This window comes from Amia ocellicauda, chromosome 17 (genome assembly GCF_036373705.1).
Source record: "Amia ocellicauda isolate fAmiCal2 chromosome 17, fAmiCal2.hap1, whole genome shotgun sequence".
Taxonomy (NCBI): domain Eukaryota; kingdom Metazoa; phylum Chordata; class Actinopteri; order Amiiformes; family Amiidae; genus Amia; species Amia ocellicauda.
Window position 1 is genome coordinate 13,165,366 of NC_089866.1, and position 26,028 is coordinate 13,191,393.

General features: G+C 39.4%; 1 protein-coding gene across 1 annotated transcript in view; it reads left to right on the forward strand.

Moving 5' to 3' along the window:
* Positions 1-26,028, forward strand: part of myo15aa (myosin XVAa) — an 83,139-nt gene that overhangs the window by 40,922 nt on the left and 16,189 nt on the right. Inside the window, exons 29-50 of the mRNA XM_066689194.1 lie at positions 509-687; positions 2,580-2,652; positions 2,817-3,008; positions 5,249-5,364; positions 8,077-8,171; positions 9,833-9,953; positions 11,363-11,443; positions 12,327-12,388; positions 14,740-14,913; positions 15,414-15,495; positions 15,968-16,121; positions 16,562-16,655; positions 17,362-17,506; positions 18,019-18,134; positions 18,470-18,529; positions 19,204-19,279; positions 19,545-19,660; positions 22,078-22,196; positions 22,735-22,876; positions 23,179-23,290; positions 24,899-25,104; positions 25,857-25,999. Of these exons, the coding sequence (XP_066545291.1) occupies positions 509-687; positions 2,580-2,652; positions 2,817-3,008; positions 5,249-5,364; positions 8,077-8,171; positions 9,833-9,953; positions 11,363-11,443; positions 12,327-12,388; positions 14,740-14,913; positions 15,414-15,495; positions 15,968-16,121; positions 16,562-16,655; positions 17,362-17,506; positions 18,019-18,134; positions 18,470-18,529; positions 19,204-19,279; positions 19,545-19,660; positions 22,078-22,196; positions 22,735-22,876; positions 23,179-23,290; positions 24,899-25,104; positions 25,857-25,999 (2,658 nt within the window). The remainder of the gene's footprint in view (positions 1-508; positions 688-2,579; positions 2,653-2,816; positions 3,009-5,248; positions 5,365-8,076; positions 8,172-9,832; positions 9,954-11,362; positions 11,444-12,326; positions 12,389-14,739; positions 14,914-15,413; positions 15,496-15,967; positions 16,122-16,561; positions 16,656-17,361; positions 17,507-18,018; positions 18,135-18,469; positions 18,530-19,203; positions 19,280-19,544; positions 19,661-22,077; positions 22,197-22,734; positions 22,877-23,178; positions 23,291-24,898; positions 25,105-25,856; positions 26,000-26,028) is intronic.

The window sequence follows — 26,028 nt, forward strand, 5'->3', positions numbered from 1 at the left end:
CTTATTCCCACTGGACTTCCAACTACCAATCATTAAGGCAATCATTAACCAAACCATTCCAGCTGTTTAAAGGCTTACATTGGAGGTGACCTTGTGACCTCTAGCCCAGATGATACAATGGTTTATATTAGCAGATCTTTTTTCACATTTCCTTCAAGTTCAATACCAATAAAGATCATCATATTAATAGTAATTACAATAATAATTGAGAATGTATACACTAAATGTTGGCATCTGTCACACTGTGCTGTAAAAGAGCTAGATTTTGTTCATGAAACCTAATTTTGAGGCACATCCATTTAAAAAAAAACTTCCACTTGGGAAAATATCTATTTGGTAAGTAAAATATCCCTGTCCGCCTTTGGCACAGACTTGAATCTACTACTGCTATCTTGTTAAAGCTGAGATTACTCCTGTTATAAATCTTTTTTTTTTTTTACTGTCCGTCCTCTACAAATTTAAGTGAGTATAACATTTATATTCTCTGGCTGTTTCCTTCCCTGCACAGGTATGTTTCAGACTATGCTTATGATGGATATAAGGCAGTTTGCCAGCACAGGCTGATGCAGGCCATGCAGAAGTCCCAGTATGGCCCGGAGACTGCTAGGACCTACCCGCTGTGTCTACTGGAGTGGACGGCCAATAGGAAAAGAGCAAACATGGTGTTACAGGTGCATTGCTTTGATGGTGAGTACCACCCCAAACAAAGAAAAAATAGGAAAGGACAGTAGAGTTTACATGCTCTATTCAATCCCAAAATTTGCTTTACTTTGTATTCATTAAAAAAAAAAATATATATATATATATATATATATATATATATATATATATATATATTTCTTATTTATGTATATTCCCTGTTTGGAATCTGCAATTAAATGTATAGAATTGGACCTGCTGCAATGTGTGAGAAATAGGTGCCATAATGAATAAATATACTATATTTCCATTCATTTATTTGTTTTGGGCAGTAAGTTTCTTTGTTTTCATGTTTTTATTCTATTCAACTGTAATCAGCATCCAACACAGTATTGGTTAATTTGTGTGATACAGGTAGAAAATAAACTTAGAAGGATACAGAAGTAAATACAGTGTTTATTTATGGGAGTTGATATTTTTCAGATAAACAGCCCAGTTAAAACACTTCATCAGCCTCCTATAGACTACAGTAACCTGATTTGACCTGAATACAATAGAGAGGAGGCATTTGTTTTACACTTGACCCTTGCACAAGCTTTTTAATTATACATTTGTGTAGCTCTTGATTGTACATTTTGTATGGTCAGCTCAGGACATCTTAAAGACACAATTGGCACACAAATGACAATTAGAGAAATCAATAGTGCCTTTTTAATGACTCACCTGCTCAATTAAACAAGGCCTTGACTGAAAGCAGATTCCATTGGCACACTCAGGTCTTCTATATATAATGGCTTGTCTATAGCTGGAACGGTGACACAATGGCTTAGTTTTTACAGTGCTTGCCAGGAGTGCATCTCTAGTTTTCTCCCAACTCCCGTAACCAGGAGAGCAAGATGTCAGCTTGTCCTCTCTGGAAAACCAAGACCGGATTAGCCAGATATGTGATCTGTCCTGAAATGTGCCACAAAGTCATTTGACAAATGGAAAATCTCCAACACTTGTTTTTCTTTGCTGGATTAAAGTACCAGAATGGATTACAGCATCTTCAAGTGCAGGACTGAACACTTTCATTCTTTCTCTATTCATGACACCATCTTACCTTACCTGCTTAGCTTTTAGATTTAGATTTAGATTTTAGCTATACTCAGAGTGCAGGTTGGGCCCAATAATCTATACAGTGCTGATTACAATTTATCGGGATCAGGTGAGTTTGACTTGGCCAGGGATACCTGTGAGTGTTATCAGGTAGAGCTAGCTCAGTCTTCCCTACTATGCTATAGTAGAGCGCTGTCTTTGAGCTTGTTGAGAAAAAGCAGAACACTTAGCCACACCTATTTCAGAGGACATATATACGTGAAGTGCCTACATCCCTTCTGCAATTAGCATGTGATCCCAGTTGATAAACAGTTTCTGATTCTTAACTGGGAGAATTTAAACGCGCAAACAAAATTGTGAATCCAAATAAAAAATAAGAACAATAGATTTTATCAATAGATTCTTTAAACTGTTGCTCAGCTAATTATATAGTTCCTTTGATTTACAGTTGAACACCTTTTCGTCTCATATTAATTGACATACCCATTCCTCCAGTTACAGTCCTCCAGAGCTATCAGGACTCCTAGTACCTTCTGATCTCTTACTCTCTCTGATCTTGTTGAATTCCCTGTTTTGGACAGGTTCAGCACTTTTCCCAGATCTGAAGCCATTTGATTAGTTAGGACCCACTTAAATGAAAACCTTGACCCACCCACTAAGAGCAAACTACTAACCTGTAATTTCTGATTAGAAGAAAGAACATCAGACCAAAAAAGTTTTGCAAGTTTGTAGTTCTCTATATTTGGTCAAAGTTTTGATTTAAACCCAGGCCGTTCTTGGGTGTTGGATTTGCTCAGCTTGGATTAAAATGTTTTCATTTAAAGTTCTTTATTGTCCTCTAGGGGAGTCTTTCTTGTGTCCTGTTCACTCCTGGACCACCGGAGAGGAACTGGCAGGGGACATACTGAGACATAGGTATAGTCCACTGCAGTAAATTACCTTCCACTGTTTCTGACAACCACTCTATATGAATGTTGTTCTAGTGTACCACTGCAGTAAATGTGTAACTGGGTTTGTTGTGTACTGTGAGTGACTGTCCAGTGTGAGCCATGCTGACCCGGGGGTTGTGCCATCTGCAGGGGCGTGACGGAGGGCTGGAGAGGCTGGTCTGTCTCCATGAAGGACCACAACCAGTGGGCAGAATTGGCGGGGCACGATTATGTCCTGGACCTCATCTCGGATCTGGAGTTAATGCCCGACTTCCCCAAGCAGAAATCCTACTTCATTGTCTCCTCCGAGGGCCCGTCCAGGACCAGAGTCAATGCCAACGTGTATGCCTCTTCATCTGTACTGCATTAGAAGTCTAAATAAGTGTCATCAAGGTTTTCTGTTTTGATATTTTCATTAATACTTTATTATGCTGTCTTCTACTTAAATTATCCAAATCTATGTACAGGTGAAACAATTCAGCAAAGTAAGGACTCCCAAAGAGAGGGGGCCATTCAGACTTGCTCCTTTTTAGCTTCCAGAATTTCTTCCTGCTGTTTCTGCTGTAACCCAGAGATATCATCAAATCAATCAATCAATCAATTTTTATTTGTATAGCGTCATTCGCAGGGTAGCCACAGAGCGCTTTACAGACTGGAAAACATACAACAAAGTACAGCAAAATAAAATACATAAATACAATAAAGTAAAATAAATAAATGTAGACCTGTAAATAGTTTACATGATCTAAAATAAAGTAAGTGAACATTTAAATAAATAAACAATTTAGGCACAGAGGAGAGAAAAACAAAAACTCCTGTGGATGGCATATTGGAGAAAAATGAATCTCTGGGGGTCCACAGCTTAGGGACTAGGCCTAATGGTTGCCTCCTCTCCAGGCAGTATAGTTGTTACAGCAGCAAGGAGATCAGAAAGTTCTTGATTGGTGCTGCTGACTGTGGTCTTCCCTCTTGAGGAGGCCTCTCGCCAGCCATCAGGGATGGGGGGGTTGGACCATCAACAGCCTTTGGGTGGCGATGGCTCATCAGACCTTGGGTGTGGATGCCCCGCTGGCCCTCCGTGATGGGGTCCCTCAGAGGAGGGTTGTGCCTTGTCAGACTTCCATGGTGGGAGACGAGGTGCCTCGTCGGCCCCTCAGAGTGGGGTGTTGCTGGAAGACAAGATAATATGTGACAGGGTAGTGTGTTTCACACCCTCTATAACTTCTACTTTTCATGCTTACATTTAATTTATTTTTTAAACAATTCTTTCAAGATGAAAAAATTTGATCAAGTCTGGGGAAATCCAGAAACTGATTTTCTCTGCATTATTCAGCGATTCAGTAAATATTTAAGTGCCTATACAAATAATGGAAAATGTGTACATAATCTATAGATGTAATGTACAGTAGATTAAGGAGCAACAGACTATTGTATGTTTGGTTTTAAGATTTTCATGAGACAATGGGATTTATCATCAGTTATCATGTTTCGGATATATTGGCCATCTCGTGAAGCAAAGCTGCAGTTTGTTTTTTTTGTAACAGGAGTCGTCTGTTATAAAAATACAAGCCATCTGTAAGCTGAGACCCTGCAAGGAAACTGTCCTTCATTTAATTAGATGATTGCACCAACACCACCTTTTATCGCAGTTCAATCTGAAATGAAGCTTTCCAGTTTCCACTTCACTGCTCCTGGCATCTTAAATGTGCACTGCACTGCACTTCACTGCTCCTGCAATTTCTGTGACACCAAATGCTGGCGACATAGTTGAAGCCAAACCCAAGGGGGGCCTCTCCCATTGCTGAGCCCCTGTAGGCAGTACTGTTTGATGAGCCCGGACAGGAACTCCACAATTCTCAATTACTTAATTTAGTTTTCCCAGATAATCTCTAGAAATGGAGAATGTCTTTGATACATGGTTTGTCTCTTCCCTCCTTAAGGAGCGCAGAGTCACATCAGTATGGCAAGCCAAATGATCATTTAGAGATATCTTTAATTCATTTGAAGACATCTTAAAATATTTCCAGATATCTTCAAATAATTCCAGATATCTTCAAATATTTCAAGATAGCTATAAATCATTTAAAGATTATTTAAATTATTTATAGATATCTGCAAATCATTTAGAGATATCTGAAAACTACTTCCTGTTTATTTGGTGATATCTCTAAATCATTTTGAGAAATCTTCAAATAACTTCCTGTATATAGCCTAAGATTATCACTTTGTGTTCACTTTTTTCATAAATTTCTATGTTACTGAATGAGGAAACAGGAAGTGATAATCTCAGCCAAAATACAGGAAGTCATTTGCAGATATCTCTAAATGAATTGCAAAAATAAAAAACAAATGTCAAAGTGGTATATTCTCATATGAAACAAAATATATTTGAATATAATGATCATACATAATTGGCTATATATTAAAAATATATAAATGTTTGTTTTTCAAAATGGGTTTATATAAAAGTGCTTCTCTTTAGCTATAGTCAGGTGCCTGGTTCTAGTAGATGTGGGGTCAGATATGTACTGAGATTCATGATGCTTTCCAGTGTAATGCAGTGTGTTTCTCTGTCTTGGTAGGAGCGTATTTGGGAATGGTTTTGAATCGGATGAAGATAGCCCTCTTCCTCACGCCAAGCGCCCCCTAGCCATGCCAGCCACCAGTCTGCCCGACTCAGATGGGTATTACAGCCATGGTAAGCAGAGAGCTGGCCAGCTCCGCAGTACACAGAACCACTATAGGACTCCCCGTGACATCAAAAAGGCATCTGAGAGGTTGCTGTGAAGCCAGATATAGGCATGAACTAACATCAGTTCACATAAAATGTGTTGATACTTTATGTTTTAATTTAAATGGCATCTGAGTGCTTAAATACAGCAGAATTTAAATAAAGCAGCCCTTTCATGTGACCTGAAGAATTAAGTGAACCAGTCAGTTTACAAGGCTACACTATAAAATAAAGCTGTAAATTGTATAGTACATTATTTTGTGATTTAGCATACAAAAAGTACAAAACAATACATAAGTATAAAAGAATAAAAGTATAAAAGTATAAAACAATCCCACAATATCCACCAACCTGTCAACAATAGATCTGACTACAAAATTTTCAAACTTGACATAAGCAGATATTTTTATCTAAAAATACTAAAATGCCATTCAGCAAGCCCAGTAATTATTTCAGTGCAACATTTTGTTGAATTTTGCACTACCCACCAGTTATATATGCATGGAAATTTACAGTGGAATCATTTCAGTCACCACCTGCCAGGTCTCTACTGACTCAACATTTTCAGATTGCCAATCATTTGTTTCCCAAATGACATTTTGCAGCATTAATAATGTCTCTCCGTGTTGTAGAGAAGGTCATTCTCTAAAAAGATTGCAGCCCCATGGTATTAATGAATTATGATTGTCTTTAGTATTTGACTTATTGCCTGTTGATTGTAATCTAATTAACCAGTTTGTTGTTGTTGTTTGCAAAAGGTGCAGATATGTAATGTCTAATGCCTCTTACATACTTGTTTTTCCTTTATTTTATTTGTCTATCCTTTACATTATCGGCCAAAAGTTTTAGAACACCCCAATTTTTCCAGTTTTATTGAAATTTAAGCAGTTCAAGTCCTGTGAATAACCTGAAATAGTACAAAGGTAAGGGGTAAAATGCCAGAGGTTAAAAAAATAAGTTTAGGTTACCAAAAACCGAAAAATAATGTACATTTCAGAGTTATATACTGTGTTACTATACCCTCTTAAGCATTATTTGGCAGTGTTACACGCAGCTCCTGTGCATAGAAGTTACACTGTGTTCCTGCAATGTGCACATCGTTTGAAAGCTTATTCTCTTGGCTACCAGCGTGTTTCATTCCCAAACACATCCGACAGTTTCCCTGTTGCCCGCCATCATTCAGAGCCTGGGGGTAAACACAGTCTGCTCAGGGGGAAGGGGGGCCCTATTTCTTTGCAAATAGATTTGTTTTGTTCAGAACAACATATCAATTAATCCAGTAGATATTATTTGATGTTCTATCAAACACAGAGAAGCTCAGATCCAATTATGTAAAATTGTTGTGTATTAGTAAACTGTAAACAGGGTTTTCCATCTTGAGTTTTTGAGCTCTCTACGGGTGTGTGTTGCTTCTACCAAAACGTGGATGATCTTGTTTTGATCTATAGACTATCTGGCTACAGAATATGTCATAATTGTCAATATTTTCTGGGATTTTATATTCCTACTCAGACCAAGTATCCCCCCACTTCCCCCATTTCAGAATGTGGAGGGGGTGGGGCTGTAAATGTGGGGGGTGTATAAAAAACTAATTTTTCACATCAAAGTCTCAGCTTTTATGGGGTACCAAACACTTGGCAAACAACAAAACAGTGTAGAGTACATATGGGATTAAAGTGAAGCACATGGATTTGGTGCCCTTTTAAGAGTACCAGAGGGGTTTGTCAGCTTAAGGGGTTACGTTCTGTTAAACAAAACGATGCCATTATTTATTTTTTATCTCCAATTGTTTATTTGTTCTATGCTTTAATTTCAGAGTACATTGAGACATTAAACTGCATACATTTCCATAAAAACAGGAAAAATCGGTAGTGTACGTTGAAAAGTTTAATAGATTTAAAGACCCACTTGTTTTTATATGCATTATTATCATTATCTTCATTGTTCCACGCTGAAGAGTGTATTTGGTTTTGAATTTAAAAAGGAAGAAAAGGCAATGGTATGTCCACCCTCTAAATTAAAACAGCAATGAAGCTTCAGTAGTAAATTAAATACACACTTTTGGATGAAGAAAAACATTTCCAATATTTCAGAATGTCTACTAGCAGTCTGCTAAAACTTCTCGTTTAAAAAAACAGTGGGAAAGATACCATGCAACACACTGTGATTCAGAGTGATTTGCAGAATCAGAGACATCTCAGATAACTGCAAACAATAATAACAAAGTTGGTAATAGTAATATTTTCAACAATATGCATGCCGACACTGTTAGCAATTTCCTTCAACGAGTTATTGCACAATTCAATATCTTTGTCTTGGTTTAAAGAGGCAACCTGTACTGTAACTCGAAAGCAAAGACTCAGTAATTCCTACTAATAAACAGGAGATGTCTGGCTGCGCTGGCTTCCTCCCTGCACAAGGTGGCCATGTGGTCTGCTGAATAAAAACACTTACTGATTAATAATCTCACAATTCCTTTAATCATCAATCAATCATCTCAATGAGTCTTTTAATTAAGGTGCATTGATGCATTGATTAAGCAGCAGCAGCTATGGATATTTATTTAAAGGGACATGCACCACTTTATTACTAAAATGTCTTCGTCCATTTTATTTGTTAGGATGTGTGAATCCTTAGCAGGTTCATTAACACTGCAACTCTTGTCTCTTGTCCTCCCAGTAGACTCTGACACCTTCAGCGAGCCACGAACACAGAAAGGCCTGGACCGCTACCTCGACAGCCTCTTTGATCCCGTCCTTTCATATGGCAATGGAGTAAGACCATATTTTCTGTTGACTAATTCCCCTTTATCTCTTTGAAATCATCTCATTGTTAAAGCCCACTGAAATTACCAGTTACGTTCTGCACTAGTCTTTAACCTCAAGCAGACAATTGAGCCACTCCAATGATCTGAGGAATAATTATGCAATCAGCACATTCAATTTCCTCCAACAAAGAAAACCAATTTATGTATTATCTCTGCGTTATTTTCACATGTAAGATCTGGTAAATATTTAAACACAAGCCATGTGATTTTTTTTAATTGGTTTATTTGAACTTACAATTACCTTTATCCAATGTATCTGGCTACTGAACGAAAGGCCTTCTTTCTCCCCCTTTAATAATTTTTTACTTTATATATGATTTGCACAAACATCTGTACTTTGTTTATTCGGTGTGGATATTTAATATGTGTTTATTCCAGGTAAGAACAAACTATGAAGTACAGAATGGTCTGGGTCATTAACCCCTCACTATTGTGGGATATTTCATATTCAGGCTGATGTAATAATCTCTTTGCTCTGTTTCAAATGAGTGACTTGATTAAAGTCTTGTGGTTTGGACTAACAAACAGATTTTGAGGTTATTGTAATTCACAGGGCTTTACTAATTACTGTTAGTTTACCAAATCCATTGAGTAGTCACTAGTGTAAAGGAAGCCATGTTTATATTTGCTATTTGTTGCCTGCATACATAAATCTGCTAATATCACCTGCACCATTACCTATACTAACTAAAACTGTACTTGTGCAAACATGTTTAAATGTAGATGTAAGGTAGTATTCATAAACCGGTATACTGCTCATCCTCTCCCAATTACCCAAGTGCGTATTAAATACCGAGAAGTGAGTGGTCTCACTCTGTATTGTGTGTATTGTGTAGGCTACATGATCCTGTGTGTATTTGAATTTGCATGTATCAGATGTGTTCTCTCAGCAATTGAAACCCACCACCACTGGAGTGATTGAGTTACAGGATTACCGTAACTCCCCTTAGCAGTGTCTTCCACTAATTTCAGAGAGTTACACAGTTTACACGTGCATCTTTTGGAACTGGATCTACATTTACTGCTTGGGGAAAATGACACTTCGCAAATGAATGAGAGGCATATACTGTTCTTGTTAATGAGCAAAGTTGACTATTCCTCATGGATTTAAAAAATAGAAAGCCAAAATCCTGCAGGTTTTGTGGGTCACCAGAAAGTAATCAATTTATAAAGACGCTGAAACATTTCTGTTCAATTTAGCAGGTGTTTTGATAAAGTCAGAACCTGGAGATCACTTGGAAAGAAATACCCTTTAGCCCTCAAAGTCTTGAATTCCCTTTAATTGTCCTATAGCCTGGATCCATTGCTAGCCCTTTATCCAGGGGCTCTCAGGGGTCGGTGCCCAATTTGCTTTATGCCTCCTGCATGCTCTAGGTAATTTTTAATTCTCCACACACTTTAACATAATATTTATGTGAAAAGTTATTGCATATACCATGTCTTACAGTGAAAATTTTGGTGAGGTCTATCAAGTAGTACCGTTAAAAGATATGCATGCTCATATTAGGGAATATAAGGTATATAGAGCAGAAGATCGGCTTCCTCTGAGGCTAAGAGGTGTCCCAGTCGGAGGTCTGTCTCCTCATTGCTGTTACTCTTTCCCTGAAGGACCTGGAGAAGCCAGCGGCCGTGTCAACCAGGATGAAGGGGGGCGGTAGGACTGGAGGGGGCGGCAGGGACGGACAGCAGCCCGGGCCCAGTGGGACGTCTTCCTCCGATCAGCAGCCAGGTGAGTGAGAACACCTGTCTGGCCTGGCATTCTCCATGCAGCTGAACACTAAAAGCCTAAAATAGATCAAATAAATGTCCTTTGTTCCTTATATATTTAATATAATCCCCCATTATTCACCCATTAAAAGGATTTTGAATGTCCTGAAAAAAATATTATGTCGAAAAAGCTAGTACATATTTCTTAGTAAAATAAAATAAACAAAAGTCTGCAAGTTAGTAAATATTTCTTAATAAATATATCATAGATTACTTAATTAAATGATGAAGATGTGGAATACAGCATAACTCTGATTCCACATGATTATGTATGGCTTGTGATTTCCTTTTCTTAATGAAGAACAGGACTTTTATTTGTCCTCCTAGCCAAGGTGTGACAGAACAGTTATTTATTAAACTTGTAAAAAAACACCAACTTAATCTGCAATCCATAAAGGATTAAATGAGGAATGAAGGAATGTAAATACCTAGACCAATACGTAGCTAACCTGCCAAGATATAACAGCGGGTGTGCCTATACAACTTAGAAGGCATTGAGTTCTGTCATCTACAGAAAGTGCACTATATAAATCTGTACATTGTGTCTTATTCTTTAAATATTCAAAATTGTGCATGCATGGTGTTGCATTTTTTATATGAAAAATAAACAGGGAGCCTACATGCATAGATAATTAATTGGTTTTCCTTTGTAACATCATATGAGGAGTACTTCCTCTACATTAACAATAGAAGTCAGGTCACTTCTCTGCACACTGTAACCTAAATGCATATAGATGAGTGGAAAATGCTCTTAAGCTATAATTTTCGTACATTTGTAAATCCACTTAGAATGGAAAACCCTGTAGGTTAACACCACAGTGATTTTTAGATTTCTGTTTTAAAATGTACAACACTTTTTATGTTTATTGAAATGTATATATATTTGCTACTTTGGCTCAGTATCTCAACCCTCAGATTAACTCAAACAAACATAGGAGAGCTGAAGACATAATGAGTGCGCTGTAACGGGCGCAATCAGGCCATCCACGTCTTTTCACACTGAAAGGCACACACAAGCAGGCGTAGAGCGCTGTAAGGTCTGCAGTAGCTCTCTTCATAACACTGCATAACAGAGCCCAGTGGCACCTGTTAAGCCACAGGAGTCGCTGTTATGCAATAAGCTCACCCGAACCCTACAAAATCTGCCCAATTAAGTGCTGCCCTCTGTGGAGTCCTGCTCACCATCAACTATGACAGGACCTACATTCAAACCAGCACTGTATAGACTATTGGACCCAATCTTCACTCAGAGCAGAGGCTAGTATCTGTAGAGCCAAATAACCTAAGCATATTTTGCATGGGCCTTCTAAGGAAAGTTAAGTTCTCCAGCCAGCTGTGATTTTGCTGAAGTGTCCCTTCTGCTCTCCTCAGTGGTGCCAGTGATGTCAGTCATGGGAGGAATGATGCCAGGGATGTCATCAGTGCCTACTATGCCAATGTCGAACATGCCAGGTATTAGAGTCTATTAACAGAGGGAATACAACTGTGAATTGTTAAGGTGCACTTTTACAAGAGACTAATTATAGAGAGTGAAGAAAACAACACAGATGTTTCTCTTTCTCCCTGGAGAATGGTCTGTTTTAATTTAATTGCCACTCCATGGATGGTGAGTGGCTGAAGTTTACTATGTTACTATATTTAACTGGAATATTTGCAGTTTTCTCATGGCTCAAACATCGTTCAACAAACTTTATATGAGTTATACATTTATAAGTTACCATATGGCCCCATATGTCCAAAACATATTGATAGAGTATAGTTTTTTTTTGAGGTTGCCAATAAACTAAACTAAATGAGCATGTAGATTGAGCATTCAGTCTTAGCAAAATTCATACTGTTGCTAATTACTGCAAGACAGCATAAAAGTGTAGGTCTTATATTTTTATTTTTTCATTTAGTTTTTTAAACATTTTTTATTTTCTATTTGAATATTTCTTAGTTTTTCACAGTTACCTATGTTTTCATATTGCCATTCATCTTGTTCATGAAAATCACCCAAATTGGTATAGTATTGGATGAAATCAGTCATACCTCCAAGCTGCTCATCAATAGTCTTTCTTGATGGGGTTGAGTTTGTAATTACTCTATTAAAAATAAAAATAAATAATAAAAAAAGAAAACAATTATGTCATAAGATGAAAAAACAGACTATTATATTGGTATATCCATTTTTGAACGGTTTGATCTTATCTGTAATGGTAATTTACTTTATTTAAATGTACATATTTTAGCTCTATCAGTACGGTGCATAAAAATATGTCCTTTGGAGCACGTTGCTGCTCTGTGGTTTAATGCACTTGTTTACTCAATTGTCACACTTTGTTTCTGTTTTGAGGTTTGGATCCATCCCTGCTGGCACAACAACAAGCCTTCATCAACCAGCAAGCATTTCTCCTGGTTGGTATCCAGATGACTGAAGCATGTGTTCACCATAAAACAATGTGGGCAGGGAGGCTATTTATAACAGTCAACCTTACCACAGTGCCTTGTGTTCACAGTTCTCTACCTGCTCTTGACCTTGCTCTTGTCTTGAGTCATTCAGGTCACATTTGTGCTAACTGAATTCTTCAAACACAAACTCCAACCCACTCACCTTTTCAACACGTTCGCTTTGCTGATGTCAGTCTCTGGTATTTGAAGAATTTCGACGATTTGTTTTCAAATTGGCTTCTCTTTCAATACTAAACTAACAGATTACCTGCACACCAAAACTGGGTGCAGTTCATGAGATTTTGTACAGTAGAAATTCAATTGATTTACACTCACCTAAAGGATTATTAGGAACACCTGTTCAATTTCTCATTAATGCAATTATCTAACCAACCAATCACATGGCAGTTGCTTCAATGCATTTAGGGGTGTGGTCCTGGTCAAGACAATCTCCTGAACTCCAAACTGAATGTCTGAATGGGAAAGAAAGGTGATTTAAGCAATTGTGAGCGTGGCATGGTTGTTGGTGCCAGACGGGCCGGTCTGAGTATTTCACAATCTGCTCAGTTACTGGGATTTTCACGCACAACCATTTCTAGGGTTTACAAAGAATGGTGTGAAAAGGGAAAAACATCCAGTATGCGGCAGTCCTGTGGGGGCGAAAATGCCTTGTTGATGCTAGAGGTCAGAGGAGAATGGGCCGACTGATTCAAGCTGATAGAAGAGCAACTTTGACTGAAATAACCACTCGTTACAACCGAGGTATGCAGCAAAGCATTTGTGAAGCCACAACACGTACTACCTTGAGGCGGATGGACTACAACAGCAGAAGACCCCACCGGGTACCACTCATCTCCACTACAAATAGGAAAAAGAGGCTACAATTTGCACAAGCTCACCAAAATTGGACAGTTGAAGACTGGAAAAATGTTGCCTGGTCTGATGAGTCTCGATTTCTGTTGAGACATTCAGATGGTAGAGTCAGAATTTGGCGTAAACAGAATGAGAACATGGATCCATCATGCCTTGTTACCACTGTGCAGGCTGGTGGTGGTGGTGTAATGGTGTGGGGGATGTTTTCTTGGCACACTTTAGGCCCCTTAGTGCCAATTGGGCATCATTTAAATGCCACGGCCTACCTGAGCATTGTTTCTGACCATGTCCATCCCTTTACGACCACCATGTACCCATCCTCTGATGGCTACTTCCAGCAGGATAATGCACCATGTCACAAAGGTCGAATCATTTCAAATTGCTTTCTTGAACATGACAATGAGTTCACTGTACTAAACTGGCCCCCACAGTCACCAGATCTCAACCCAATAGAGCATCTTTGGGATGTGGTGGAACGGGAGCTTCATGCCCTGGATGTGCATCCCACAAATCTCCATCAACTGCAAGATGCTATCCTATCAATATGGGCCAACATTTCTAAAGAATGCTTTCAGCACCTTGTTGAATCAATGCCACGTAGAATTAAGGCAGTTCTGAAGGCGAAAGGGGGTCAAACACAGTATTAGTATGGTGTTCCTAATAATCCTTTAGGTGAGTGTATATGATGTGTATGTGTATTTTGCTAGTTTTCTATATTAGAAAGTGAAATTAGTAGTTGTTCAGCATTATTTCTCTGTCATAAAATGTTGTATAGTGCTCTTTAGCTCTCTTTTCATTGTATCCTATTACTTGAAGTTTCCAGAGCTCATATATGTTCAGTAGTGGATTAAGCTTTAGCTTTATTGACTGGTATATAGAACAAATAAGATGTCTCTTCATATGGACTTAGAGGCAGGAATTAGTTGAGGGGAGGTCCCTCAGGATAACGTATATAAGTTTACATGCAGCTCTGTGTTGTAGTAGTTTTTTGAGCTGTTGAAGTGGATGGAATTGAAGACTAGTTGTAGACCTGCCCTGTATGTAGGAAATTAGGAACAGCAGCTGAAAGTAGCAATACCTAGGCTAGCAGAGAGGTTGAATAATTCTACAGCTAATACGTATATGCTGTAAGTTCTGTAAGTTGTACAATGTGTTTTTATTTTGGGATTCCAACCCACTTTTGTATTTTTTAACTAGCAAATACAAGTTGTTCTCAACTGATTTCATGGGAGTGTCCTCTGCCTATTTAATCTCTCTCTGATTGAGCCCACAGCATAAATAGCTGCAGTGTTTCCACTCTGAACTCCAACATAAGTTGAACATTCCTGAGTATCTCTTGGGTTTTTTCACAATAATGCCTCTTCAGATGTGTAATTCTCAGTACACGGTGTGTGTTGCATGATGTTTGAAGTCTAAAGCAGTAGCTGTTTGTTTGCGCCTCCCAGGCCCAGCAGATGACCATGCAGGCCATGGCTCTCCAGCAGCAGATGAGCAATGCCACCAGCCCCATCAGCAGCACGGTCACCAGTCCCATGACCAGTCTGCCCTCCAGCCCTGTGTTCCATCCCCGCTCCTCTGCCAGCATGACCCCCCTGCCCCGGGCAACTATGTCCTCTCCAGTGAGTTGGGACTGGCTTGCTGTGAGCTCCACCAAAAGGAGGACTTTGAGTGTCCACTGCCCTGGCTTCCCTTCCCTTTTCAGAGCACCTTCATGGTCCTAGACCTACCCTCTTCTACTGACTCCTCACATTCTTAACAATTCCTAGGGTCTTTGGTTGAGTTTTTGTGCAGTTTGTGGAAACTGCTGAAGCTCTACAGGAACCAGGGGCTTTGGTCAAATTCTTCTGTCTGTGGAACTTTAGGAATGCTGGCACAGCTACAACTTTTTAAAAGTTAAAGTTGAAACTGTACCTCTTTGCTGTGGGCCTTTCTGAACATGATTGATTAATTTTGTTTATTATTATGTCTGTATAGAACCCTCTCATCACTGGTGTGAATGAAACTTTATATGTGAAATATATATATTTTTTAAACTTGGAAGTGTCTTTGTGAATCTGTGTAGGCATATGAGACACACTCCAAAAGAAGGAGTCCTATAAGATGTCTTGTATTTTTGCAGAACAAGCCAGCAAGAAGTAGCCTCACTCACAAGCCTACCCCACCTCCCGCCAGTAGGGAGAAGCCTAGCTATCACAGACCTGGTATGTCGTCCCCCTGAGTTTTTCACGTGTTCCTCTCCATCAGGAAATAAAACATTCTACAGCATTTCACAGTGTTTTACTTTCACCACAATGTAAAAATTATCACAAAACACAATTTTGCTGCATTTCAACACTGATAATCTTAAAAATGCAGAAATTAAAAAACATTCACCTTACATAGTCAACTATTTACTGAATCTGACAGATGATGATTAACTGTATTCTAAATCTGACTTGGAAATAAATGTTGTCAATCCTGAAATTACCACACACTCATATCATGTCATGTAGTGGATTTGGGAGAGAGACTTGTCTTTTTGTTACACGCTATGTTACTTTAATAAAGGAAAAACAATGAGTCTTAATACTGTATTTGATTTCTTGTGGAAGATATTGTCATTTAAAAGTATGTTGTCTTTTATTTGCTGCAGTGAGTCAATCTAGTAATTCAACAAGTTTCTACCATTCACAGCTCCTTCTTCAGCCCAGAGCCCACGTTCCCCAGCAAAGGAGCAAGTGAAATACACTGTGACCAGCTCTGAGTATCTGGAGCCCAGCCACAACATCAAGGACATTATCAAACAGTACCAGCAGCCCAGCCCAGCCATGAGCACGGAGCCAGTCAGGTCAGACACTGTGGTCAGCAGTCAGTGTCCAGCCAGTAAACTGTATGTGAACATCTGCATGCATTCTTTTATGGAGTACTGTGACGAATGAACGGGGGCACTTGATAGCTCTTTATAATATGAATGTAATTGTAATGTAACATGATGTAAATAAGAATAAGATCTGTGTTTACAATATTACAGATAGGGAAACATTGGTTTAGATGTATTATTTATCCGTTTGTTTGTAGTAGCATTAGTAATATTGATTATGAAGAAATTATTAATAAGAAATGGAGAGAGCATTTCTAAGAATTATTATTAAGAATGACGCACTGCATCTTATACTGGAATATAAACCTGTTACAAAACACCCCTGCATGTGCTGCTGATGTTGGTACTGATGGTACAAAGTGATTGTCCATTGGAGGACTCATGCCTTCACCTTGCCTTCACTACAGAAAGGACGGTGGCAAAGTGTTTGTGAAGAAGATGAATCCCCATGAAGAGGCAATGATGATCCTCAAGCAGCAGCTGAGTTCTCCCCCGCCTCAGGTACTGCCAACCAACAGGATGGGCAAACCACAGATCCAGAGAGCATATGCAGCCAGTTACATAGCAAACAACCAAATTCTCCACATGCAGGGATTTGTACTCTACACAGTGTAGGGGAGTGACATCACTGTAACAGAAACCCATCCACATTGAACCCTGTTACACTCTGCAGCTGCCTGAGCAACTGATAGGCATCAGTCCACTATATCTGGGTCACGGCACCAATATCCGGTCATACCTCTCGTTCAAGCCGCTGTCAAAGTCTCACCTCAGAGCACTCAGTCCACAAAGTCCCAGTGAAGCGCTAACTCCACTGTACTGTACCAAGACTGCTCCACAGGTTTTGTAAGCCCCTGAAAGCCGTGGACAGTAAATTCACTAGAAGAGCCTGCTGTACCCAGGGAGGCCTTCTACACTAGCATGCATGTACTTTAGATTGAAATATTGAAATCTGTATCTACTGGGCATAAATCATCACAACTTTGGTCAGTTACCTTGTTTTACATAGCTCCTCCTCCTGGCAAATCTGCATTTATCTTTTAAAGGCATGAGTAACTATCAAATAATAGGTGAATATTCTAAAAAGCATTCCTGAATCCCCGAAACGCCAGGTTCCTTTGAGGTACAAACATCAAACACTCTTTGGTGACTGAACATTCATCCCTATAATCTCCAGTCAATCTATTTCTTTCCTACTGCTCCACAGAAACAGCCCGCGGCGCCCTCTGTTACCACGGTGAAAGAGTACAAGGAGGATGTTGCCAAGGCTAAGCCAGTCAGCAGTACCAAAGTGAAGAGAGCCTCACCCCCACAGCCAGCAGGGTCTTTCAGGAGCCCAAGTGCCCCCACAGGTAGGCATAGAGTCCAGAAGGGAACAGAGCTCCACACATGTCTTCTACTACAACCATAACATGGAAAAACATCACCCTGCGATTATTATTTTATACTTTCTTCGAAGTAGAGATAAGTCCCTTAAAATACTCTCATTGGCCCAGTTTAAAGTCCTCAGCACCATCCAATAGCCTAGATCCAGCTGGTCTCAAGTCCTAGCTGTGCTATTGCAGGCCTTACTGAAAACAAAAATGATGGCTTTGATAACAAAGTGCTTTTCTGCTCCTGAAGATACAAATATCACGTGTAAGTCTTTGCTAAGGTGTCATCCGTTGGCACAGATTTAAATTCAATGAGGGAGGGCAGGACTTGTAGATAGTTAAGTTATATGGTGAACTGGCCTCTCAGGTTTCCCCTTTAGCTGTTGCAACATCACCTGCCTCTTCCTCGCCTCATTGTTGATGTCAGTTGGCCACTTCATCTTTGCTCCCTCCTCTATTAATGGTATATGTTTTGTATGTCTGGTGAGAAGTTTCCCGCGAGCTGCCAGAGGACGATGAGAAAATCCAAACCCAGTTGCACAGGAGGAACAGTGAAGAGCACTTTACCTACACCAACGTGTCCTGGAAGATCTACCTCAGGAAGGAGGTGAGGTCCCTGGACAATGTTCCCTCATGCACATTAGTTATTAGACAGACAACATGTAGCATGGTAAATTTAGTTTTATTCCAAGTTACATATGGAGATTATTGGATATGGATAAGTATACTTTAAAATATGTAATTGTGTATTGTAATATATGTTTGTATGCATCATTTATACAAAAAACCAACCAAGCAGGAGTTCCTGTTGAATTTACATTTGAATTTTGCAACTAGCATCTTCTCTTTAATTTTGTCTGCATCAAATTCCATGAATTGACTGCATTAAGTGATGCCATCACAATAATGTTTTTCCAATCTTTCTATTTTATATTTTTCTAGGTTTTCTATCCTAAAGATAGCTTTAACAATCCATTAGTGCTGGATCTCATTTTTAAGCAGGTATGTTTATACACACTGTGTTATGTTTACAGACACCATATGCAACTTTTATCTTTTTATTTTAAAGAGTGTGACTTACTTGAGTTACTAATGAAGACTGCAGTTTGTAAATCAATGTTGGTCTCCCAAGTGACACAAAAATTAAAACCAACCCAGATTGGATTGGGTAGTGATAGCTTTACTGGTTCTGCAGTGACTGACTAGAATTCACCAAGTGGTTGCACAGATTGGCCTAGTGTTGGGTGGGCTCAATCCAGCAAGGGCTTCCTAAGCTTTGTGTGCAACAGCAACGCATCCAGCTTGCTTGGCATTTGTGAGCCTTCTGTGTTGTCAGTGAAAGATGCATTTGATCTCCCTACATTACTCTAGCTTGGCTCTTCAATCTGTATAGACCTCCATTCAAGGTCAAGGTGAGCCAATCTCAGGGCAGCACACACACACACCCATACACACAGACACAATGAATGTCTTATAAATCCAGGAAATTTACAGTAATGTATGGTAATAACATCACAGTAATGAATACAGTAATTAACTGGTGAATATAGTTATTTTTTACAGTGTGTTTTTATAAATTCCAAATTTAAAAATACAAATATTAATCTAGTGTGCTCCCATTTTTCCAGTTATGTTGTTCAGCACTGAAAGCCTGTTGTTGCTTTATTTCATTCCAGATTGTCAACGATACTTTCTCAGATGCATGTATTCGAATTACAAAGGAGGAGAGACTGAAAATGAAGGGGCTGTTTGGTAAGTACTTTCTTTGGAGACAACATCATATTCTTTTGACACCAATGGAGTGGAAAGTTCAAATTTCACGCACTCAGTCAACAGGGATGTTTAGAGTTTTCTATAGACTGTATTAATGTTCAGCAAACTGTGAAATGATTGATAAATAACTATAGTTTAGTGACCAATATTTATTGAACTAAACAAATCACTGATTCAAATGAAGAGTGTGAATATTAGTGACAGAGTGTTAAGCCGGTGTTTGTGTTGGTTGTTTGTGTCTCAGTGGAGCACCAGGTGGAGCTGAGCTCTGCTGTGAAGGACGAGAGCGTGAAGAAGAAGATCGTCACAGCAGCCAGAGACTCCTGGGACATTTACTTCTCACGCCTCTTCCCAGCTACCGTGAGTGTTAGCCTGTGACTGATTACTGACTACCTTATCCAGTGTTTTATTTTACAATCGCAAGATCTCGCAATGCAACGGCTTCAATTAGAACATGGTCCTTGGGAGTAATGTAGACGGGGCAGACAGACAGCATGTAGCACTGTGAACCACTGCTGGTTTCAGTTTAGATCATGGTGATCACAAGATCAAAATTAATCCTTGCCAAAAAAAATGTACCCAGACAAAGGTAAGCAATTTGGACAAGATTGTGTGCAATTCCCAAATTCAATCTTTCTAAGCAGACCAAGGCACATTATCATATTATATCTTTAGATCTGTGCCTCATGTTTGTGGACAGTTACTGGGATTACCTCCAGCTGTATCTGGGCTTGATACACAACAGTAACCCCTGGTTTACCAGACACCCATGAGCTCCACAGAGTTATCAGAGTTGCATTAGTTCACTCTACAATGCTATAGCTCAACTGTCTGCATGTTATCAAGGACACATCTATCTGCATCTTTCTCCGGTTAATACTAGGGTCATAGCGATAAGACAAACTGATTAACGGTTACTTACTTCAAATGGGCAGCGTATACAAGAGGACAATATTTAGCAATTTTCAAGAAAAAAAATAGAACCTTCTTTCATATGTGTTCCTGTGAAGTTATGTTATGTTGGGCACTGGGACAGAAACTGTCTTCTCTTAAATATGTTTTCTATATACAGTGAGGGAAAAAAGTATTTGATCCCCTGCTGATTTTGTACATTTGCCCACTGACAAAGAAATGATCTGTCTATAATTTTAATGGTAGGTGTATTTTAACAGTGAGAGACAGAATAACAACACAAAAATCCAGAAAAACGCATTTCAAATAAGTTATAAATTGATTTGCATGTTAATGAGGGAAATAAGTATTTGATCCCCTATCAATCAGCAAGATTTCTGGCTCCCAGTTGTCTTTTATACAGGTGACGAGCTGAGATTAGGAGCACTCTCTTAAAGGGACTGCTCCTAATCTCAGCTCGTTACCTGTATAAAAGACACCTGTCCACAGAAGCAATCAATCAATCAGATTCCAAACTCTCCACCATGGCCAAGACCAAAGAGCTGTCCAAGGATGTCAGGGACAAGATTGTAGACCTACACAAGGCTGGAATGGGCTACAAGACCATCGCCAAGCAGCTTGGTGAGAAGGTGACAACAGTTGGTGCGATTATTCGCAAATGGAAGAAACACAAAACAACTGTCAGTCTCCCTCTGTCTGGGGCTCCATGCAAGATCTCACCTCGTGGAGTTTCAATGATCATGAGAACGGTGAGGAATCAGCCCAGAACTACATGGGAGGATCTTGTTAATGATCTCAAGGCAGCTGGGACCATAGTCACCAAGAAAACAATTGGTAACACACTATGCCGTGAAGGACTGAAATCATGCAGCGCCTGCAAGGTCCCCCTGCTCAAGAAAGCACATGTACAGGCCCGTCTGAAGTTTGCCAATGAACATCTGAATGATTCAGAGGAGAACTGGGTGAAAGTGTTGTGGTCAGATGAGACCAAAATCGGGGACAGGACAACTGCACCGCATCAAAGGGACGATGGACGGGGCCATGTACTGTCAAATCTTGGGTGAGAACCTCCTTCCCTCAGCCAGGGCATTGAAAATGGGTCGTGGATGGGTATTCCAGCATGACAATGACCCAAAACACACAGCCAAGGCAACAAAGGAGTGGCTCAAAAAGAAGCACATTAAGGTCCTGGAGTGGCCTAGCCAGTCTCCAGACCTTAATCCCATAGAAAATCTGTGGAGGGAGCTGAAGGTTCGAGTTGCCAAACGTCAGCCTCGAAACCTTAATAACTTGGAGATCTGCAAAGAGGAGTGGGACAAAATCCCTCCTGAGATGTGTGCACACCTGGTGGCCAACTACAAGAAACGTCTGACCTCTGTGATTGCCAACAAGGGTTTTGCCACCAAGTACTAAGTCGAAGGGGTCAAATACTTATTTCCCTCATTAACATGCAAATCAATGTATAACTTTTTTGAAATGCGTTTTTCTGGATTTTTTTGTTGTTATTCTGTCTCTCACTGTTAAAATACACCTACCATTAAAATTATAGACTGATCATTTCTTTGTCAGTGGGCAAACGTACAAAATCAGCAGGGGATCAAATACTTTTTTCCCTCACTGTATAAGAAATTATTCAATCTGTGGACATAGCAAGGCAACCATAAAAATATAATGGAGATATGAAAATGCAAGAAGAAGAACAACACAGCTTGTGTCAGCCCAGATGTACTGACTTATTAATGTTTATTTGGTATATATTAACATATATTAATATATTAATATTAACTCTGAGTAATCCTGCTAATTAGAAAATACTGTATTGTCTCTCTTGGGCTTCTGATGGTGTGTGTGTGTGTGTGTTGCAGGGCAGTGTGGGTACGGGGGTGCAGATCCTGGCAGTGTCACACAGAGGGATCAAACTGCTGAAGATGGTGAAGAGCAGTGCCTCTTCCCCAGAGCATTTCCGAGTCCTCCGGCCCTACAGGTAAACTGACTCTTGCATGCTGGTCTACAGTCTTAGTACTGCAGGCCTGCAAGAACAAGAGCATCAGTCCATAGACCAGCTGGACCACATGTCATCACACTACTAACATACCCAGTGTCATATAAAACTAGCAGCCAGACAAGGAATAAATTATACAGTAAATTATAGCATTTTCAGTCATCAGGTTTGTTTTTCTGATATAAATTGGACAATATTTGAAATAGCAGACATTAGATAGGAATATACAGAGCTATTTTTTTTTAGTTTTGTATTATTATTATTATTATTATTATTATTATTATTATTATTATTATTATTATTATTGTCTCCTCTACTCTGGCTTGTAGGACACATAAAAGCCTTTCTGTTCAGCACGTATGTGGTATTTCACAACACACACTTTCCCATCAAGGCCTGTTACCTAATGAGGTCCCTGGCAAGTGGAGGACTGCGAGACTGAATAGCTGTCGTGCCTCACCTGTTTATCAGAAGCTTTGTTGTCATAAATCAAACATCTGTGCCCTTTTATTCCCTCCAGCTATACTGACATCATGTTTGTCACAATCCCATCTAAGAACATGTTGGAGTTCAACCTGACCAATGAGAAGTTGATTCTGTTCTCTTCAAAAGCTCCACAAGTCAAAACCATGATAGACTACTTCATCACAGAGCTGAAGAAGGTGAGGCATACACTGGAGAGCTGCAGGCAGAGTAATCTTAAAGGAAAAACAAAATAGGCATCTACATGCTTTAGAGATCTTTGTCTTTTCAGTATGCTGTTACAGTGCTATACAGAGGAAATAATTAATTATGTTGAAAGTAGTGCAATTTGGGCCAGGAACAAAAAGACTGAAGAGATCAGGAGATTAAACAAGTTCCTGCATAATGAGTTAATGTTCTGTTTCTCCTCGCCATGGGCAGTAAAGAATCACTGCTGCCCATTCAGCTTCAGTAGAGTTGATCCTCCCCTTGCCCTCTGCAGGATTCGGACTACGTGGTGGCAGTGAGAAACTACGTCACCGATGACAGGACTCTGCTGAGCTTCCACAAGGGTGACATTATCCGCTTACAGCCAATGGACGGCCTTGAGGCAGGTAAGCTCTTGCAGTACCTCAGTCAGCTCCTCCCCCTTTGACCGTCACTGGAAGGTCAGTGCAGACGCCATGTCTCTGTGCACCGTACCCGTCCGCTGCTCTGTCTAACACACTGTGGCTGATTCACAGGCCACTGCTACGGCTGCATTGTGAGAAAGAGGGTGATGAACCTGGAGGAATTAAAGAAAGGCACACCTGACTTTGGTGGGTCTGTGTGCTGGCTGTAGCATGTGACTGCCTGTTCATTGCAGGGTGAAGTGTTAAGCTGAAGTGAGTTGCCTAGCATTCTAGTAGAAAATGATGCTAGTTGTTTAGGCGCAAGTCTCCTACCTATTTGTATCAAGGCATCTCAGTTATTAAATGCTGATTTGTTCATAACTGTTTTTGTCATTGCCCTGAACACATTTGCACCATCGAAAATTAACTAATTACCCTTTAGCCTTTCTCTGATGAAAACATTAGTATATAATATAAATGCTTTTTTATCCCCTGGATCATATGCTTAATTACCTACCTGTCATAAATAACTACCTCTATGACCTCTGATTCCAATGTCTTAGATCCAAGTAGACTGTTTTTCTAACAGAATACAATGATTGCTTTGGTTGCAGTTTGGTGTGCAGTGGAAATGTGTTTTTTGCTCTTCCTCTTCATATTCTCTACAGTATAGAGCCTAATCTGAGACAAGCAAATGCCGAGTCACACCTAAATAATATAATAAATAATAATAAAGCCAAAATAATAATAAAGCTTTCATGAGGTGGAATAAATATGAAATGTCTCCCTAAAACCCAAGTCATAAAGGATTGACAATTGTTACCCTTTTAAAGGTTACGTGAATAGCAGTTCACGTAACAGTGTACACATATTAGTAGATGGTGAATAACAACATAGAAAAGCTTTGTTGTAGTTATTAACTGCTATTAATATTGTTATAATATGTCTGTTATGTGTAAATAGGGTATACATCCTTACCTCAGAGTTAGTATGTGATTAGATATTTGTTGTCAGATGACAATAACATCTTGTCTCTTAACAAGTTGTTTTTGAGTACTTTAACATTGCTTTCCCACAGGCCAGGAATTGTATTCTAAGGTGTATACTGTGTGTAATTACTATAATGCATTTATAGAATGTTATTCATCATATATGAATAGTATATAGACTGTTTATAAACTGTTATGTGGTTATCCTTATTATGCCAGATTCAATTGGATGTGCAAATTGTCCTTTTATTTATTCAGTGGTTAATGCTTTTTCAGAGCTCCTCCAATGTTTAACAGCGCATCAGGTCCCAAGTGTCAGTCATATCAGTGTTAGAATTAATGGAATTAATTATTGGTTTTTCACCTCAAAGCTGCTATTGAGGAAATGGTGAATATATACAGAGAGAAAACCGATAGTTTCAAGTATGCTATTGATGATTGAGCTATGTATGTGAAACAAAAGACTGAACATTTATTCTCCACATCCTTCTGAAAATAATGAATTCATATCCACAGAATTGTTTACAGAACACCTTCACTGGCTGCAACTTTACATTTCATTTCAAACATTTCTTAATTGATAAATATTGTATATTCAATAATGCCTGTTTCTTGGGAGAAGGCTGGAAGTTTGGGGCGATCCACGGTCGCTCTGGGATTTTCCCTGCGGAGTTTGTCCAGCCGGTGGCTGCCCCCGACTTCATTCACCTGCCTGTGGACAGGAAGGAGGAGCCCAGGAATAAGCAGGGCCGGGTGGCAGCTTCAGCGGCAGTGGCTGTAGCAGTGGCCTCTGCAGCAGCAGCCCATGAACTGGACCGCAGCACTGAGGTACTGTCCCCTCTCAGGGCTCTGCTTTTAAATTCAAGCAAAAAATAAAGTAAAACATCTGCAAACCATAGCATTCCGTTCACACTGTGTTCTGTGTGTAATAATTGGAGATATGCCAAATACCATCTGTGTACCATCGAAATTATTCCTTCCGATGGAAATCTTTTTTTCAGTTTTCTCATTCTCAATTCAGTGCTGTAAATGATCTAGAAAGTGCAGATGTATCACTATGCATTATTTCTTTACCTATGTACCAGGGCCATTAATTTACAAAAAGATAAAACATAGGCATACAGTAGGAAAAGACACATGCTTCGGTTTGGACGGGGTCTAGTGGTCTAGTCCTGTCTGGGACCTTATTCTCATAATCTGTGCTGCTACTTCACAAATTGTTGCCAAAAAACTATATATTTAATATATTTTATATATATATATATTTATATATTTTATATATTTTATCTTATAGTTATTTCTCAATTAAGGTACCACTTGGGAGACCCCCAGTATCTACTGACACCCCCGGTCCATAAAAACAGAAAAACAACAACAACAATTACACCCTTGTTTGTATTGCTTTGTACCACTAAACAGATTGTCCTTTAGAAGGACTAGTGTTTTAACATCTAAACCAATTGTTGCACCTAAACCCAAACTAAACAAAAAGCTAATTATCTTAAATACTTATATTTATGGCTCAAAGACAAAGTCTATTGGATGTTCTGTGACTGTGCTGTGTTGGGTGTTTTGTCCAGATGGTCCCTGCTGGTAGAGAGTACATTGAGGCCCAGGGGGACTACGCTGATGTGGAGATTGATGACAGGATATTGCAGGACAGCCAATACAACATGGTGGAATTCGCCAAGAAATACTTTAGGGAAGCCCAGAGGAGAAAAAGGTCAGTCATGAAATGTTACTGTTTCTCAA